This window comes from Ctenopharyngodon idella, chromosome 2 (genome assembly GCF_019924925.1).
Source record: "Ctenopharyngodon idella isolate HZGC_01 chromosome 2, HZGC01, whole genome shotgun sequence".
NCBI classification, from domain to species: Eukaryota; Metazoa; Chordata; class Actinopteri; order Cypriniformes; family Xenocyprididae; genus Ctenopharyngodon; species Ctenopharyngodon idella.
This window is the reverse complement of record NC_067221.1, coordinates 40,922,889-40,940,175: the sequence shown is the minus strand read 5'-3', so window position 1 is coordinate 40,940,175 and position 17,287 is coordinate 40,922,889. Positions and strand designations below refer to the sequence as shown.

The following is a 17,287-nucleotide window of genomic DNA, read 5'->3' as shown; positions in this document are numbered from 1 at the left end:
CTCACAGCCGGTGGAAAAGAATCGGGATAGGACTCGGGCAGAAATCATGATCATGGATGAGATTATTAGCGTTACTGTAGTATGAAGCAGAGCAGGGTGAGTGATGTGGGAGCTGAACGAGGCCTCTGGAGCGATTGCTAATGAGAGACGAGCGCGACACACGGCTCAAGAGCAGCGGGACTTTTATTATGCCGCAGTCGTCGCTTCCGCTTCTTCCGGTCAAGCGTATGTGGGGTAACACAGCGCTGTTTATCATATTAGATACATTTGTGTGTTGAAAGTTGTTATAATGCTACTCTGCATTCACTCGGCGGATGCTATGAGACACTTGTTGCACACTGCAGTAAACTAGATCGATATTAGACATGGTAAAACATGGTACTCGCGGTAAATCAACAAAACGAGATTTAAACAATAAGACTTACTGTGTTGAGCTATATAACATGATTAAACATTCTTGGAAACATTTGTGATAGTGTAAGTCCACAAGTCAACAAAATATATAACATTGTTCTAGTGGTTTTTGGATATTTTAATCCAAATATATTACATATTGTGCCTTTAATTTTGATACTTTTTCATGAAACAAGACTTAATATCTGAAGTCATTTTGCTTCTCAAGTAACTGCATCTTGATTTAAGAACTTTTTAGATATAAAAATATGTAAGAAAATCATGTTAATGTTAATAATAGTTATAATTTAAAAAAAATTAAGGATCTTCTTTAGCAAATAAACTGAGTGATGTGATGTTGTGATGTGCTTTATTTGGCTGTCAAGGAGTCCCATGACATGACATGACCTGTGACGAGTGTCGGCTGACAAATGTGAAGTAAAGCCCAGAGAAGAGGTCAGAGGTCAAGACGCCGACCGGTGCTCATTTTGACAATGTCGTCAGTTTAGGGATTTCTACATGGATGCTGCTGGCTGGTTTAATTAAAGGAATTGAGCATTAGTTAACAACAAGTGACAGGAGACTAACTTATTTATCTGACTTGCATCTCCAGAATGGGTAAAAATGCTAAAATTAGACTTTTACATTTTGACAAGAAAACATGCAGTGATCATCCGTGCAAAACTCGTCAACATGATGTTAGATTATGTATTTTAATTTAAGAATGTTTCGAAAACCAGACAACATTTGGCATTGCCTATTGTGAAAAAACGTCCTCAGGTATAGAGCTGAAAATAAACTCTTAAAACCGTTCAGAAGAGCTCGTCCACCACAACTGCAACACTGACCGTGTGATTCACTGCTAAATGTATAAGCTTGCGCTTTATTTTCCTCGCTCGGGTGAGGGTCTGATAATAATGAATTGATTGTGTGTTTTTTCGGTCCTCACGCTGTGCAGGGATCTGGAACTTGGGATGTAGTTAACTCTCTGATTAGAGGAACATGTTCTATGGTGCAAATAATAAGGGAAGCAAGCGGAATTAATTGGGTTTGATTTCTACAGCTTTTCTATGTCCTCTTCGCATGCCATAATGAGATGGTTTGGCATGGCGACAGGAGGGGGAGCGAGAACGTGCTTGACCGTTGTTTTCCCTTTTTTGTAGCTTGTAAGCACATGTGGTACGTTTGGAATCGCATGTTGCAATACTACTTTTTGCAGCATGTGCTATGTACTCATGCATTGCATAGTATGAACATTTCTGTATGCATGGAATACCTGGATGACCTACTACATGTTAATAAAGAACACAGAGTGAAATACTGTACTGCAGTCAACATGACCTTCCATTTCCAGTATGACAAATGAACCGGAAGCAAAATCAAATGCAATTACACTTTATTTCAATAGTCCATTTTTGACGATAAAGGATTAGTTCACTTCAGAATTCAAATTTCCTGATAATTTACTCACCCCCATGTCATCCAAGATGTTTATGTCTTTCTTTCTTCAGTCGAAAAGAAATTATGGTTTTTGAGGAAAACATTCCAGGATTTTTCTCCATATAGTGGACTTTCAACAGGTTGAAGGTCCAAATGTCAGTTTCAGTGCAGCTTCAAAGGGCTCTACATGATCCCAGACGAGGAATAAGAGTCTTATCTAGAGAAACCATCAGTCATTTTCTAAAAAAAATAAATAAAATGTATATACTTTTTAACCACAAATGCTCGTCTTGCACTGCTCTGCGATGCGCCACGCATTATGTAATTATGTTGGAAAGGTCGCACGTGATGTAGGCAGAAGTACCACGGTAGGGTGAAAAACTCCATCTCATTTTCTCCTTCAACTTCAAAATCATTCAACATCGTTGTTTTATCTTTTTTTGTAGGGGCCGTTTGACTTAGTCTTTGCATGTTCGCTTTGTAGACACTGGATCGGTACTCCAACCTACATCACGCGTGACCTTTCCAATGTGATTACGTAATGCATGGCGCATAGCAGAGCAGTGCAAGACGAGCATTTGTGTTTAAAAAGTATATAATTTTTGTTTTTTTTGAAAATGACCTATCATTTCGCTAGATAAGATTCTTATTCCTCGTCTGGGATCGTGTAGAGCTCTTTGAAGCTGCACTGAAACTGACATTTGGACCTTCAACCTGTTGAAGTCCACTATATGGAGAAAAATCCTGGAATGTTTTCCTCAAAAACCTTCATTTCTTTTCGACTGAAGAAAGAAAGACATAAACATCTTGGATGAAATGGGGGTGAATAAATTATCAGGAAATTTTAATTCTGAAGTGAACTAATTCTTTAACTATACGTAACTTTGCAACTACATGTCTGCTAACATTCATCACAGTATTAGTAGACTGTACGGATTAGTAGAATAAGTTGACATATACTTGAACAGTTACAGTCAGTAGAATGTCTGTTGGGGAGCATCAAAATAAAGTGTTATGCAGACAGTCTGCTAGTTAACATAGTTGCAAAGTTACTTATAGTTAGTAGAATGTCTAAAGTGGACTATCTAAAATAGTCCTTCTAAAATCATTATTTGATCAGACTGAAAATTGGATTTAAAAAGCAAAACAACTGTATTTATTCCTAAAATAATAACCACACTCACTGAATTGAACATGTAACATAGTCTCATGAAACAATAAGTAGTACAGAGAAAGTGTGTAATACAATTAAAACTTAATAAAAGTGACAATACATTGCTCACACATCATTATTACTGTATTCTGAATGAAGCAAGCTCCACATACCTGTTGCCATCATTATTACCAGTAGCCATGCTTTAGTTTTTCTTGTCATTATTCAGGAAGTTGACAACAGAGTCACAGCGCCACCTAGAGCTGCTCGATTGAACTTCACCAACAAATTCTCAATTGCTCAAGATCCATGAATTCCCAGTATGTCAACATAAACTACTCTAACGACATTTGCAAGTTTACTTCTGTAACGTGACACATTTCACAGTTAAACAGGCTATACAATGAAAAATTTTATCCATCAGGAAATTATTTGTAGTCGAAATTGCAATGTTGCAGTAGAAAAGAGTTAATACTACATCAATAATATATATATATATATATATATATATATGCATCAATAGAAATTTACAAAAGTGATTTTATATACATAGAAAGCACATTAAATGCAAGTAAAACGTCTACTTTTAAGGTTTCAAGTAAGTTTTGGGAGAATCAAATGTCAAAATGAGGGTGAAATAATGTTCCATTGTCATTCAGTGTAACACTTATATTTATGTAGAAATTGAAACAACATACTTTTTCTGACCTGTATGTATTAAAATATATAAAAGAATAAGTGAACATACTACATTTTATTGCATTTTAAATGAGTAAAAAAATCTTGCTGACAATTGGGCAAAACCTAGGATAGTGGCAAAGTTTAAAAATGTAAAATTACAAGTAATTAGCATTTGGAGTAAAAGTAATTAGTCTTTAGTATGGCATAAACAGATTTTTGTTGTAAATATGCCTGACAAGATTGTTACACTGAATAACATTTTAGTGGGTGTCTTCTGTAAATCACGGTAAAAATCTATGATATCTAATTTTTGCTCAGAAAAAAAACAAACAAATTAAACAGGACCCATTCTTATGTATTTAATAACAACAATTCAACGCTGTATTCAACACTTTGACCCATATACATACTGTATTATTTGTAAATTTCTTATTTCTGTAGTATTAACTCTTTTGCATCATTTATACAGTAGCATTGCAGTTTCAACTTCCAATCAATTATCAACTTATAAGTATTGTCAGGTGTATTTGTCATGATTAATATTATTCTGCAACTGAAAGTGCCTGATAATATGGCGCTTACCAGGATAAAGTGTAAGGAAACTTGTCAGATGACTGCATTACGGTAATGTTCCTCCATCTGTCCTGTTTCTGGAGGCCTGGCACATTAGTATTATTTAGATCATTTGCAGCGTGCATGCTTAATAGGCTAATAATGACCACATGATTTTGTGACCGTTTGCATAGGTTTGTTTTCAATGAAATGTGAGACTGATTCTGCCACAAGTATGTTTTAAAAGTATGATTCAAAAATTAATCATTTTAAAGGGCTAGTTCAAAAATAAAAACTGAAAGTCATTTACGTACCCTCATGTTGCTGGAAATCATGAATGATTTTCTTTTTCTGTGGAACACAAAAGGAATTGTTTAAGCAGTATGTCCACACTGCTCTTTTGCATACAATGAAACTGAATATGGTGCCATAAACGACCTGAAAATATTACCAAATTTTGTATTATTACCTGAACAAGTGTAAATACACTAATCAGCCTTAATATTTAATGACACTTAAATACACTTCCTCATATTCCTTATCAAGTCTATTCGACATAGCCATATGCAGTATACAGTCCTGCAACAACTAGCTGTAGGAATGACTGGATAATTCGGTTAAAGCTCCCAATATCCCATTATAAAGATTCAGATCAGGTCAGACATCAAATCTAGATTTGTAGCTTTGTGATCCAAATGATCCTGATCCCATCTGGACTGAGGCCTTGAAACTTTGCTGAAACAAGCTCAAACACTAATGGCAAATTAACCATAACAAACATATGGAGAGTATATCTTCAGTAGCCTATTTTAAAGGCTTCTGTTTTATATATGTATATATATATATATAAGTCTTATTTTGTTTAATCTTGAGCCTAATGGACTATATCAGATTCAACACATTGTTTGAAGTAATTGTCTGGGTTTGTATCTTTACACAAGTTCTCTTAAAACACAATACGCAGTGTATTGTCTTTTACAGTTTCATCATATCAAAGTCTACAGATAAAACAGAAGAATAGGCTGTATTTAGAGGAAAACAAACCCCCATATTTATTTAAGCACCGTTTTCCGCGTACACGTCTTGGCCGGTCGAGTGAGATTTTCACAGTACAACCCCACTCCTGTTGTCCTAGAAACTGATCCTGAGTCTGTACTGTCCTGTCATATGACGCGACCGCAGGTCATCGTGTACAGTAACAGCTGGTCGGAGAACAGCACAAGAGGCGGATACAATATCCGGTGTGAAGGCGAGCCATTCACTTCGTGGTCTCTTGTGATTGGTCGAGGGCGTCAGCTGTGGACCAATGAACGACAGACATCTGTGCAGCCACGCGCTTCTCCAGAGACACGGATAAACCCCGAGAGCAGCAGAGCGCGAGCACGAGAGGGAGAGAGGGAGTGTTGCGGGCTTAATTCCACAAATTAACAAAATGCAAATTATTACATTATTCCCGTTTGTTTCTGCTGCATTATTGGCATTGGCAGCCAATGCAGAGGTGTACTTTAAAGAGCAGTTTCTGGATGGGGGTAAGTGAATCGTTAACTTGCATGTCATGGTTGATTTGTAGGTCACAACATTAATCAGTGACATTAAAATGGGTTGTTGAATGAAAAATTAATAGATTATGATGTTTAATTATACTTTTGTTATGCTAGGAAAGTCAATCTTATTACTTATTAGCAGTATTGGTTTATGCATAGTTTGCCAGAGCAAAAATGAAACCTTCAAAAAAAAAAAAAAAAAAATCTTTCTTTCTTTCTGTTGCAGTATTGAAGAAGTGCATTATAGTAGATGGGTTGTTAAATTTACTTTTAAGAAAATAAAATCAATATTTTAGGTTAAAATATACAGTTTATCTAATAAATGTAACTAGTTATCCTGTAGTTGGTTGTATTTCCCCATGAAATCAAGAATTTTGTTAGCTTTGAGCTCAACTATATGCCCAATATACTCCTAAAAAGTTGACAAAATAATCAATTTGCAGATATACACATTTTTATATTCCGCTACAATGGACCAAAGGTTCTGATGACTGTCTTGCACCCAGGGGTGTATCCAAATGTTTGGCCAATAAAACGGTCTCTTGAATGAGAAAGCCACACCCACTGAGACCCCCTTCAGCCGGACAGCAATAGAAAGTATCAAATTATGTTTTACGGCAATGTTAAATGATGTAGTATCAAATTATGCACACTGCATTTAATAGGTCATCATCATTCAAGGCCTTGTCTAATTGGTTAATTAAACTAATTTTATTCCAATATATCAGGGACATAGTTTTGCTAGTGCAAATGAAAGCAAAACTTGCATTTGGACATGCAAACTGTCTGTGTCTATGGGTTGGCAAGAACAGCAAGTTTCTTGCCAACTTCCTTAAATATCATTCATTAAATGCGTGAGGAATGTGCCACCCTCATAAACTCCTCTCATTTCCTCTTCAAGTTCATAGATAAAGAGCTAGATAAATGCCTTGTTGTACAATTTGGGTTGGGTAAGTTAGTTGACGATGAGATGAAATTTCCTTTTTTGAATGGAAATCATGTTCCCAACTCATCCTTGGTCACAGTTGTGGTGTTGTTTTTTTGTGCTTCTAACTTTATTATCTGAATTCTCAGACGCCTGGAAGAGTCGATGGGTGAACTCGGAGCACAAGTCTGACTACGGGCAGTTTAAACTGACCGCTGGAAACTTCTACGGAGATGCCGAGAAAGACAAGGGTAAGAGTTTGCATGTGATTTGCTTGACCTCTAAAAACGACTACTTTGGTTCAGTAAAGAAATGAATGATGATATTAAATGAGTTTGCTTCACCAACAGGGCTGCAGACCAGTCAGGATGCCCGTTTCTACGCCACCTCAGCCCGCTTCGACTCCTTTAGCAATGAGGACAAACCTCTGGTGGTCCAATTTACCGTCAAACACGAGCAGAAGATCGACTGCGGTGGTGGATATGTGAAAGTCTTCCCAGCTGATCTCAACCAGGCTGACATGCACGGAGACTCCCAGTATTACCTCATGTTCGGTACGTCGACCAAGATTCTCTAGTTAACGCCTATGTATTCATGTGTCTGTGAAAGTATATAGTCTTAGGTCATTTATTTAATCATCTCAACAGGGCCTGATATCTGCGGCTACAGCACCAAGAAAGTTCACGTCATCTTCAACTACAAAGGCAAGAACCACCTCATCAAGAAAGAGATCAAATGCAAGGTGAGTTAGTGATATTAAATCCAGAATAGTCAGGGGTTTATAAGACAACTCATTTTCAGTGATATTATCAGTTTAGAGCACTGGCACTATCAGGTGAGAGCAACAGTTTGAACCAAATTGATCTGGATAATGACACCAACTTCGCAACATTGACACCGTTATTGAACTAAATTGAGCCGAATAATGACACTATTATCTTCTGTAGAGCTGCTTATATCTGACATTGAATTTGTCTTTGCATTAGATATTCTAATAGAGACAATTTGGTTGCGCATGTTGGAGATCCATGTATGGATTTACTACAGTTCATCACCGAAGGTTTGAAGGCAGATTTAGTCACAAAAGTGACTCGTGAAAAGCACAGACTGGCTGTATGACACTTTCATTTGAGCAGAGTATTTCAATAGAGATTGCTAAACTCAAACACACGTTTAGCAGTGTTTTCTACAGAGCCCCGCACATGACATGCAGGAAACAAATAGTACGCTATATCATGCGCATGATTTATAAAACGAGGGAACAAAATAGTAAATCGTATGAATGATTTATCAAATCAAGGGGAGCAAAATAGTAAATAGTGCGCATGATTTATAAATCGAGGGAACAAAATAGTATATCGTGCGCATGATTTATAAAACGAGGGAACAAAATAGTAAATCGTGTGAACGATTTATCAAATCGAGGGAGCAAAATAGCAAATAGTGCGCATGATTTATAAATCGAGGGAACAAAATAGTAAATAGTGCGCATGATTTATAAATCGAGGGAGCAAAATAGCAAATAGTGCGCATGATTTATAAATCGAGGGAACAAAATAGTATATCGTGCGCATGATTTATAAAACGAGGGAGCAAAATAGTAAATCGTGCAAACGATTTATCAAATCGAGGGAGCAAAATAGTAAATAGTGTGCATGATTTATAAATCGAGGGAATGAAATAGTATATCGTGCGCATGATTTATAAAACGAGGGAACAAAATAGTAAATCGTGTGAACGATTTATCAAATCGAGGGAGCAAAATAGTAAATAGTGCGCATGATTTATAAATCGAGGGAACAAAATAGTAAATCGTGCAAACGATTTATCAAATCGAGGGAGCAAAATAGTAAATAGTGTGCATGATTTATAAATCGAGGGAACAAAATAGTATATCGTGCGCATGATTTATAAAACGAGGGAATGAAATAGTATATGGTGCGCATGATTTATAAAACGAGGGAACAAAATAGTAAATCGTGCGCATGATTTATAAAACGAGGGAACAAAATAGTAAATCGTGCAAACGATTTATCAAATCGAGGGAGCAAAATAGTAAATAGTGTGCATGATTTATAAATCGAGGGAATGAAATAGTATATCGTGCGCATGATTTATAAAACGAGGGAACAAAATAGTAAATCGTATGAATGATTTATCAAATCAAGGGGAGCAAAATAGTAAATAGTGCGCATGATTTATAAATCGAGGGAGCAAAATAGCAAATAGTGCGCATGATTTATAAATCGAGGGAACAAAATAGTATATCGTGCGCATGATTTATAAAACGAGGGAGCAAAATAGTAAATCGTGCAAACGATTTATCAAATCGAGGGAGCAAAATAGTAAATAGTGTGCATGATTTATAAATCGAGGGAATGAAATAGTATATCGTGCGCATGATTTATAAAACGAGGGAACAAAATAGTAAATCGTGTGAACGATTTATCAAATCGAGGGAGCAAAATAGTAAATAGTGCGCATGATTTATAAATCGAGGGAACAAAATAGTAAATCGTGCAAACGATTTATCAAATCGAGGGAGCAAAATAGTAAATAGTGTGCATGATTTATAAATCGAGGGAACAAAATAGTATATCGTGCGCATGATTTATAAAACGAGGGAATGAAATAGTATATGGTGCGCATGATTTATAAAACGAGGGAACAAAATAGTAAATCGTGCGCATGATTTATAAAACGAGGGAACAAAATAGTAAATCGTGCAAACGATTTATCAAATCGAGGGAGCAAAATAGTAAATAGTGTGCATGATTTATAAATCGAGGGAATGAAATAGTATATCGTGCGCATGATTTATAAAACGAGGGAACAAAATAGTAAATCGTGTGAACGATTTATCAAATCGAGGGAGCAAAATAGTAAATAGTGCGCATGATTTATAAATCGAGGGAACGAAATAGTATATCGTGCGCATGATTTATAAATCAAGGGAACAAAATGGTAAATTGTGCGCATGATTTTCCCTGCATGTCATGTGCTCCGTAGTTTTCAGATCATCAGCGTGTATTTTTTTTTTGAGAGAGCATGCACGTGTTTGCCAGATTGCAAAGATTAAGTAAAACACCGTGCAGAAATGTATCCTTTTAAGAGAAAAGCTCTGTTTGTTGGATTTAAGATCTTGACATCTGGCAACCTCAAGCATAAAAACTATTGCAGGCTTGGATCAAATAAAAAACGTATAAATATTGGGCCAATACACGATGGTTATTTTTAATTAATCATGAGAAGCATAAATTATTGCAATTTAAAATATGATTAATTGTGCAGCCCTATGTCATAGAATGAAATTTACATTTGAAATCATTTTTAAAACAAGCTCCCTAAACTAACTCCATCTTTCTCTCCAGGATGATGAATTGACTCACTTGTACACATTGATCCTGAATCCGGATCAGACATATGAGGTGAAGATCGACAATGAGAAGGTGGAGTCCGGCTCTCTGGAGGAGGACTGGGACTTCCTACCCCCAAAGAAGATCAAGGACCCTGAAGCCAAGAAACCTGAGGACTGGGACGACCGTGCCAAGATCGACGACGAGACTGACACCAAACCTGAGGTTTGATTGTGTTTAATGCTCCTGCTTCATATCACCAATGACACACAGCCTGGTCAGTTTCCTGAACTCTGCTGTCTGATGTTGTCAGGACTGGGATAAGCCTGAGAATATTCCCGATCCTGATGCCAAGAAGCCAGAAGACTGGGATGAGGATATGGATGGAGAGTGGGAACCTGCCATGATTCCAAACCCGGAGTACAAGGTTCAGATTTACATACTGAAAGATGCTCCAAACGGGATTTCTGCTCTGTAAACTGTTGTTACTTCCTAATGTTTTAGGCCTCTGATCTTAATTTATCATTCTGTTGTGGTGCAGGGTGAGTGGAAACCCAAGCAGATCGACAACCCGAACTATAAGGGTGTCTGGGTGCATCCTGAAATCGACAACCCTGAATACTCTCCTGACTCCCAGATCTACAAATTCGACAACATTGGTGTACTTGGGCTGGATCTCTGGCAGGTAGGAGAGTGCCTTAGTGTTTCCATAAAATGGCCATTATTTTCTTAATTATGGCAGTTTTTGCTGTATCTTACTAACATTATAAGTGCACCTCAGGAAGCTTTATAACATAAAATGCAATTCATGACTCCTTTAAAGTCCTGTTTAAGGAATGCATTCATTCGCTTCATACGTGATTTACTGAATATTCACTATATTTTCATACTTTTGCATCAATGACTAAATTACGGTTCCTCTCACACCTTTAAACACTTTCAGAGGAATTACTAAATATTAGGGTTATTATAGTTAACAAACTAAAACCATAAGCATTTTTGTTACTTAAAGTAAAATAATCATTGACTAAAAACAAAATTTAAATACTAAGGAAACATTTCTCATTTCCATTTAGTTTAATTTCATGTACTAAAATGACTAAAACTAAAATATAAACAAATAAAAAAATTTAGAGACATGAAAAAAACCTAATAAAAATGACAAAAATGGACAACATAAAAAAATTAACTAAAAATTAAACAATGTAGCAAGTGTGTTACAGAAAAGGAAATCCATTTTAGAAGTGTTATTATGACTGTTAATCAGTACATGCCAACGTGTCAGTGTGTTTGTGAAGTACTTCATCATGCTTAAAGGGATAGTTCAGCCAAAAATGAAACTGATCCCATAATTTAATCACCCTCAAGCCATCCTAGGTGTGTCTATGACTTTCTTCTTTCAGCTGAACACAATCAGACTTATATTAAATAATATCCTTCTCAGCTTTGTAATGGCAGTGAATAGTTTTTGAAGCTCCAAAAATGGCATAAAAGTAATCCATACGACTCCAGCGGGTTAATAAAGGCCTACTGAAGAGAAGCGATGGGTTTTTGTAAGAAAAATATCCATATTTAAAACTTTATAAACTATATTCACTGGCTTCCATCAAAGGGTTTTTTTTTTTTTCTCTTCTTTTATTCTCTCATTTCTAGTTTTAGACTTCTAATTCGTGGCTGCTGTTTTGTTTGCTCTATGCTCTGTGCTCCCACTTTCGTCAGTTCTCACCTAAGCTTACACTACGCCTACATCCTACGGGTCAGAGGTCACTCTTCCGCCAGAACTTGACTCTCTCATGAACGCGCACACAGCCAATGCTGGAAACCAGTAATTATAGTTTATAAAGTTATAAATATGGATATTTTGGATTTGCTTCAGAAGGCATTTATTAAGTCATATGGATTACTTTTATGATATTAGGATACCAGGATATTATTTAATATAATTCCGATTGTGTTCGTCTGAAAGAAGATAGTCATATACACCTAGGATGGCTTGAGGGTGAGTAAATCATGGGATAATTTTCATTTTTGGTTGAACTATCCCTTTAACACAGTGTTTGTGCATTGAACCACTTAGGGGCTGTTTACACGACACCGTTTTCAGCCTAAAACGGAAAACTTTTTATGTGTTTTGGCCGTTCATTTACACGACAAGGGCGTTTTGGTGGCCTGAAAACACAAACTTTTAAGTGCAAGTTTTTGAAAACGATACTGTTGTCATCTCCGTGTAAACTGCAAAAACGCGAATCTATGAAAACGGTGACGTCATGCGTATTACACGTTTAGTCTATCCACCTTATTTGTCAACGTGGAATTAAGGGATTTCTGTGAATGTGTGAGACTTCCGATTTATTAGCCGCTATAGGGAAATAATGAGAAGAATATCAAAGTGCATTAAACTGTAAAAATAAAGTGGACAGGCATGCACGTTTGGTAATGCGTAATCTTTCTTTACAAAGCCAACTACTTGTCTGGCATGAGTAATACAGCGTTTTTAGTAATTTTGGCTGATCTGTGTGAACGGGGATAACGTTGTCATCTGTACAAAGAAAAAAGTACATCGTTGTCGTGTAAGCTGTACCCTAAGAGGCACTTTTTACCCTCCCTCAAATTCAAGTCAATTTGTATAGCGCTTTTCAAGTAAAACAAACACAATGACTGTGTTAGGCAGCAATTACAACTAAATTAAAAGATATTACAATGTTATTACAGTTGGTTCAATTAGGAAAGAGAGCTTTAGAACTGTATGTATACAAAGCACTTGCTAATCATGTTTTGTTTCTGTTTTGTCAATCCAGGTGAAGTCTGGCACTATTTTTGACAACTTCATCATCACCGATGATGTGAAGGAAGCAGAAGATTTCGGAAATGAAACGTGGGGTGCTACAAAGGTACGAGATGCATACACTAACCGCTGTACAAAGGCCCGAGATTGTCATATAGTACACAAGGCTATCAGTAAAAGCATTAAGATTTAGAAAAACGAATTCTCTCTTTCAAACCTAGTGAGCTTCATCACTGTCTAAACAGATCCTCATCACACTCTACAGATTAAATGTATCGCAATTGATTGCAAAAGAGTTTGATTTTTGCATGTCGCTAAATTAGTGAACTGTCTGTCGTGCCACAGGATCCTGAGAAGAAAATGAAGGAGGAGCAGGATGAGAAGAAACGCAAAGAGGAGGAGGAGAAGAATAAGGAGCAGAGCACAGAAGCAGATGAGGATGAGGATGATGAAGGAGAGGAGGAAGAGGAGGACGACGAGACAGACGAGCCTCCGGAGGAGGAAGGAGAGGAGGACACGCTTCCTAAAGACGAACTGTAAAACGGGAAGCAGATTACCGTCCACATTCCGTGGTTGCCAGGGAAACGACTGCAGTGCATTCATTCTAAACGTGTCGCTCTTAGAGACGGAACTCATGATGTCATACAGGGTCAAAAGGGCGACTGGATGTTCTCAACCCATACATTTAATTTGCGACCATTAATGAGCCAATTAAATCTGTTTTTGTTTGTTTGTTTGTTTGTTTTAAGAATTGTCTTTTCTTCTATGGTACCAGGAGTCTGATATGTGTAACATCTTTGAGTGCTGATCTATGATCAGTTTATTGTGCCTTTCATGTTTGCAAAATCGATGCCCAATATTAGTTCATGGTGTTGGTGTCAGTTATATTCAGTTGGTTTGAAGGAATTGGACTGAATTCATGAAGTTTATAACTGTTATTCATGTAGTAAATAATGTTACTGGGATGTTACACAGTTCACAGTTGAGTAGTTGCAAAAATGTGATGAACACAAAGTGCAATGAAACGAAATAGAAGAGGATGGTGATTTTTCGCCCTATTTTTATGGATAAGAGATAAATCCGATCACAGGCTGGGTTCCAAACAGTGGACCTCGTTTCTGAAATATACGCAGAACAAAATAGTGTAAATTGTTGCTGAATGAGTTTCTAAACAATATTTATGAACAATTTACATTAATTCATTTTGCTTGTATTTCATGAATAAGGACCAATGAATGTTTGTACTGTAGTGCAAAAGAAATTTACAATGGCATAATGTTCCTTTGGCACTGATGATTTTGTTCTTTTGTTTTCGGTTACCACAGAATATGTGCTGTGGTTATTAATCTCCTAAACAAGATATTCAGTAAAATTTATTTTCCAGCTCTATTTATTACAACAAGAAGGTCTTGCAGTTTGAGCTTGTTTTACCTGACAGATTTTCAGTGGCAGTAACATTTGTGATGTCCAATTTGTAGCTGATGTAAATCTTTTTGTTTTGTTTAAAAAAGAAAATCTTTTGTTACTTGAAACTAAATGAGCTACAATAAGGGATGTGGTAATATTTGCAGCGATTTCAAGACCGTGTTAAAATAAACTAGTTGTCTACACACTGTGATGTTTGAATTGGATCAGTACTGAAAATCCTGTTTAGTGATGTTAAACCACCTTTTTACATGTTGAGAGTTGTAATTAATGCCAAAGTTTTAATAAATAACTTTATTGTACATGCAGTTGTAATATTTTGTGAGTTTGAGCACATCATGGTTTCGTACTCCAGAACTTTTGATGTAGTTCAAGTTGGTTATTCACACTGAAAGAAGAGATGAAGATGAAATCAGAACATTTGTCCATGGTTACACTAACACATATTTCCCATATTCCTTTTTGTGAATTCATCTGTAGCTTTACTCTAAATATTTGTGGTTCATATTATGAATTGCACTTGTTAAGCTTTACGAGAAAGTTTTCCTGTTTCAAACCAACACAAACTCCTGTAAGAGGATTTGAAGCAATGCAGGTGGTTGATATCTGCTTAGAGACTATGATTTGTGAACATCTCACTAAAGTGAAGGAAATAGAGGGTTTCACAGATGTTTCAAAACATTATTCAAACCCCTTTTTCATCATTTGAACTGCACCAAAACTGGTAAAATAGGTAGTAACAGACTAATACATGTGTAGGTTGTTGCTGGTAGTTGTTTGTATTACAACCTGAATTCCAGAAAAGTTGGGACATTTTTTAAATTTGAATAAAATTAAAACTTTCAAATCACATGAGCCAATATTTCATTCACAATAGAACACAGATAACATAACAAATGTTTGAACTGAGAAATTTTACACTTTTATCCACTAAATGAGCTCATTTCAAATTTGATGCCTGCTACAGGTCTCAAAAAAGTTGGCACGGGGGCAACAAATGGCTGAAAAAGCAAGAAATTTTAAAAAGATTCAGCTGGGAGAACATCTAGCAACTAATTAAGTTAATTGATATCAGGTCTGTAACATGATTAGCTATAAAAGGTATGTCTTAGAGAGGCAGAGTCTCTCAGCAGTGAAGATGAGCATAGGCTCTCAAATCTATGAAAGAGTGTGGAAAAAGATTGTGGAAAACAATGTTCCTCAACGTCAAATTGCAAAGGCTTTGCAAATCTCATCATCTACAGTGCATAACATCATCAAAAGATTCAGAGAAACTGGAGAAATCTCTGTACATAAGGGACGAGGCCGAAGACCTTTATTGGATGCCCGTGGTCTTCGGGCCCTCAGACGACACTGCATCACTCATTGGCATGATTGTGTCAATGACATTACTAAATGGGCCCAGGAATACTTCCAGAAACCACTGTCGGTAAACACAATCCACCGTGCCATCTGCAGATGCCAACTAAAGCTCTATCATGCAAAAAGGAAGCCATATGTGAACATGGTCCAGAAGCACTATCGTGTCCTGTGGGCCAAGGCTCATTTAAAATGGACTGTTTCAAAGTGGAAAAGTGTTCTATGGTCAGACGAGTCCAAATTTGACATTCTTGTTGGAAATCACGGACGCCGTGTCCTCCGGGGTAAAGAGGAGGGAGACCTTCCAGCGTGTTATCAGTGTTCAGTTCAAAAGCCAGCATCTCTGATGGCACGGGGGTGCATAAGTGCATACAGTATGGGCAGCTTGCATGTTTTGGAAGGCACTATGAATGCTGAAAGGTATATAAAGGTTTCCAGATGACATCTATTTCAGGGAAGGCCTTGTGTATTTCAGCAGAACAATGCAAAACCACATACTGCAGCTATTACAACAGCACGACTTTGTCATAGAAGAGTCCGGCTGCTGAATTGGCCTGCCTGCAGTCCAGATCTTTCACCTATAGAGAACATTTGGTGCATCATTAAACGGAAAATACGTCAAAGACGACCACAAACTCTTCAGCAGCTGGAAACCTATATCAGGCTAGAATGGGACAAAATTCCAACACCAAAACTCCAGAAACTCATAACCTCGATGCCCAGACATCTTCAATCTGTTTTGAAAAGAAGAGATGCTACACCATGGTAAACATGCCCCCGTCCCAACTATTTTGAGACCTGTAGCAGGCATCAAATTTGAAATGAGCTCATTTTGTACATAAAATTGTAAAATTTCTCCGTTTAAACATTTGTTGTTATCTATGTTCTATTGTGAATAAAATATTGGCTCATGTGATTTGAAAGTCTTTTAGTTTTCATTTTATTCAAATTTAAAAAACGTCCCAACATTTCCGGAATTCGGGTTGTATTTTCACACCACGTTTTCCATAATGGCAAAATCACATCATTTTTTACCCCAGATGTCATTGCATTTCCAAAACTGATTCACAAGATGGAGACATTTTACAGCAGAAGTGAACTGGTTGGACGTGACTATTTCTTAAGTAATGGTCAGCACATCTGATACTTGTGGTACTGAATTTTCTTTTCCTAAAAAAAGGAAATTAGCCTACTATTAAAAACTAAACTAATTACTATAAAACCTAAACTTCGTTTAAGTAAAACTGGGACCTACGGTCGGTAAACTTAACACATTCTTTCATAACATAGTTTTACATATAGTTTAAAACTACATTCATTATTTTCAAAGATACTTTCTGTTCAGTTCTGCATTATGTTTTATCTACTTGCTTTTTTATCTGATTATTTTTACCTGTGTTGAAATATTCGTTTGTTTGTTTGTTTTAGAATAACTTATTTTATTAAAAGGTAATATTAATTTAGTGAAATAAACCACCCATGTCTTAACAATGATATACTCTTTAACCAATTATTAACTTTAATCATTTATTTATTTATTTATTTTTTCACGATTTGACATTGTCTGTACGCGCTCACGAGACTCCCGTGCGCGTCCTTGTGAATCAGGAAATATGGCGGCGCTCACTCCACTCAGTCAGGTAATGACTTTAAAAGTTTGATTAAAATCAAAAT

At 36.5% G+C, this 17,287-nt stretch overlaps 2 protein-coding genes across 4 annotated transcripts in view; both read left to right on the top strand.

Annotated features, from left to right (window-relative positions):
* Window positions 1-5,525: 5,525 nt before the first annotated feature.
* calr3b (calreticulin 3b) lies at window positions 5,526-14,556 on the top strand. Its single transcript, XM_051867676.1, has 9 exons — window positions 5,526-5,748; window positions 6,838-6,939; window positions 7,039-7,242; window positions 7,336-7,430; window positions 10,060-10,269; window positions 10,358-10,471; window positions 10,586-10,729; window positions 12,843-12,935; window positions 13,175-14,556. Exons 1-9 carry the CDS (start codon window positions 5,652-5,654, stop codon window positions 13,367-13,369), a joined length of 1,254 nt encoding a protein of 417 aa, XP_051723636.1. The 5' UTR covers window positions 5,526-5,651; the 3' UTR covers window positions 13,370-14,556.
* A 2,591-nt stretch (window positions 14,557-17,147) lies between these two features.
* eps15l1b (epidermal growth factor receptor pathway substrate 15-like 1b) overlaps window positions 17,148-17,287 on the top strand; it is a 38,859-nt gene continuing 38,719 nt past the window's right edge. For all 3 annotated transcript variants that reach the window (XM_051863665.1, XM_051863655.1, XM_051863672.1), the window contains exon 1: window positions 17,148-17,253. In XM_051863665.1, coding sequence (XP_051719625.1) covers window positions 17,227-17,253 — 27 coding nt within the window. In that variant the 5' untranslated portion in view covers window positions 17,148-17,226. The remainder of the gene's footprint in view (window positions 17,254-17,287) is intronic.

What these genes read in the sequence shown, in the direction of transcription:
- calr3b (XM_051867676.1), top strand. Translation starts at nt 5,652, where the DNA reads ATGCAAATTATTACATTATTCCCGTTTGTTTCTGCTGCATTATTGGCA. An exon ending in CCAGTATTACCTCATGTTCG is followed by an intron (nt 7,243 to 7,335) that starts GTACGTCGACCA and finishes TCATCTCAACAG; the next exon opens with GGCCTGATATCTGCGGCTAC. An exon ending in AAACGTGGGGTGCTACAAAG is followed by an intron (nt 12,936 to 13,174) that starts GTACGAGATGCA and finishes GTCGTGCCACAG; the next exon opens with GATCCTGAGAAGAAAATGAA.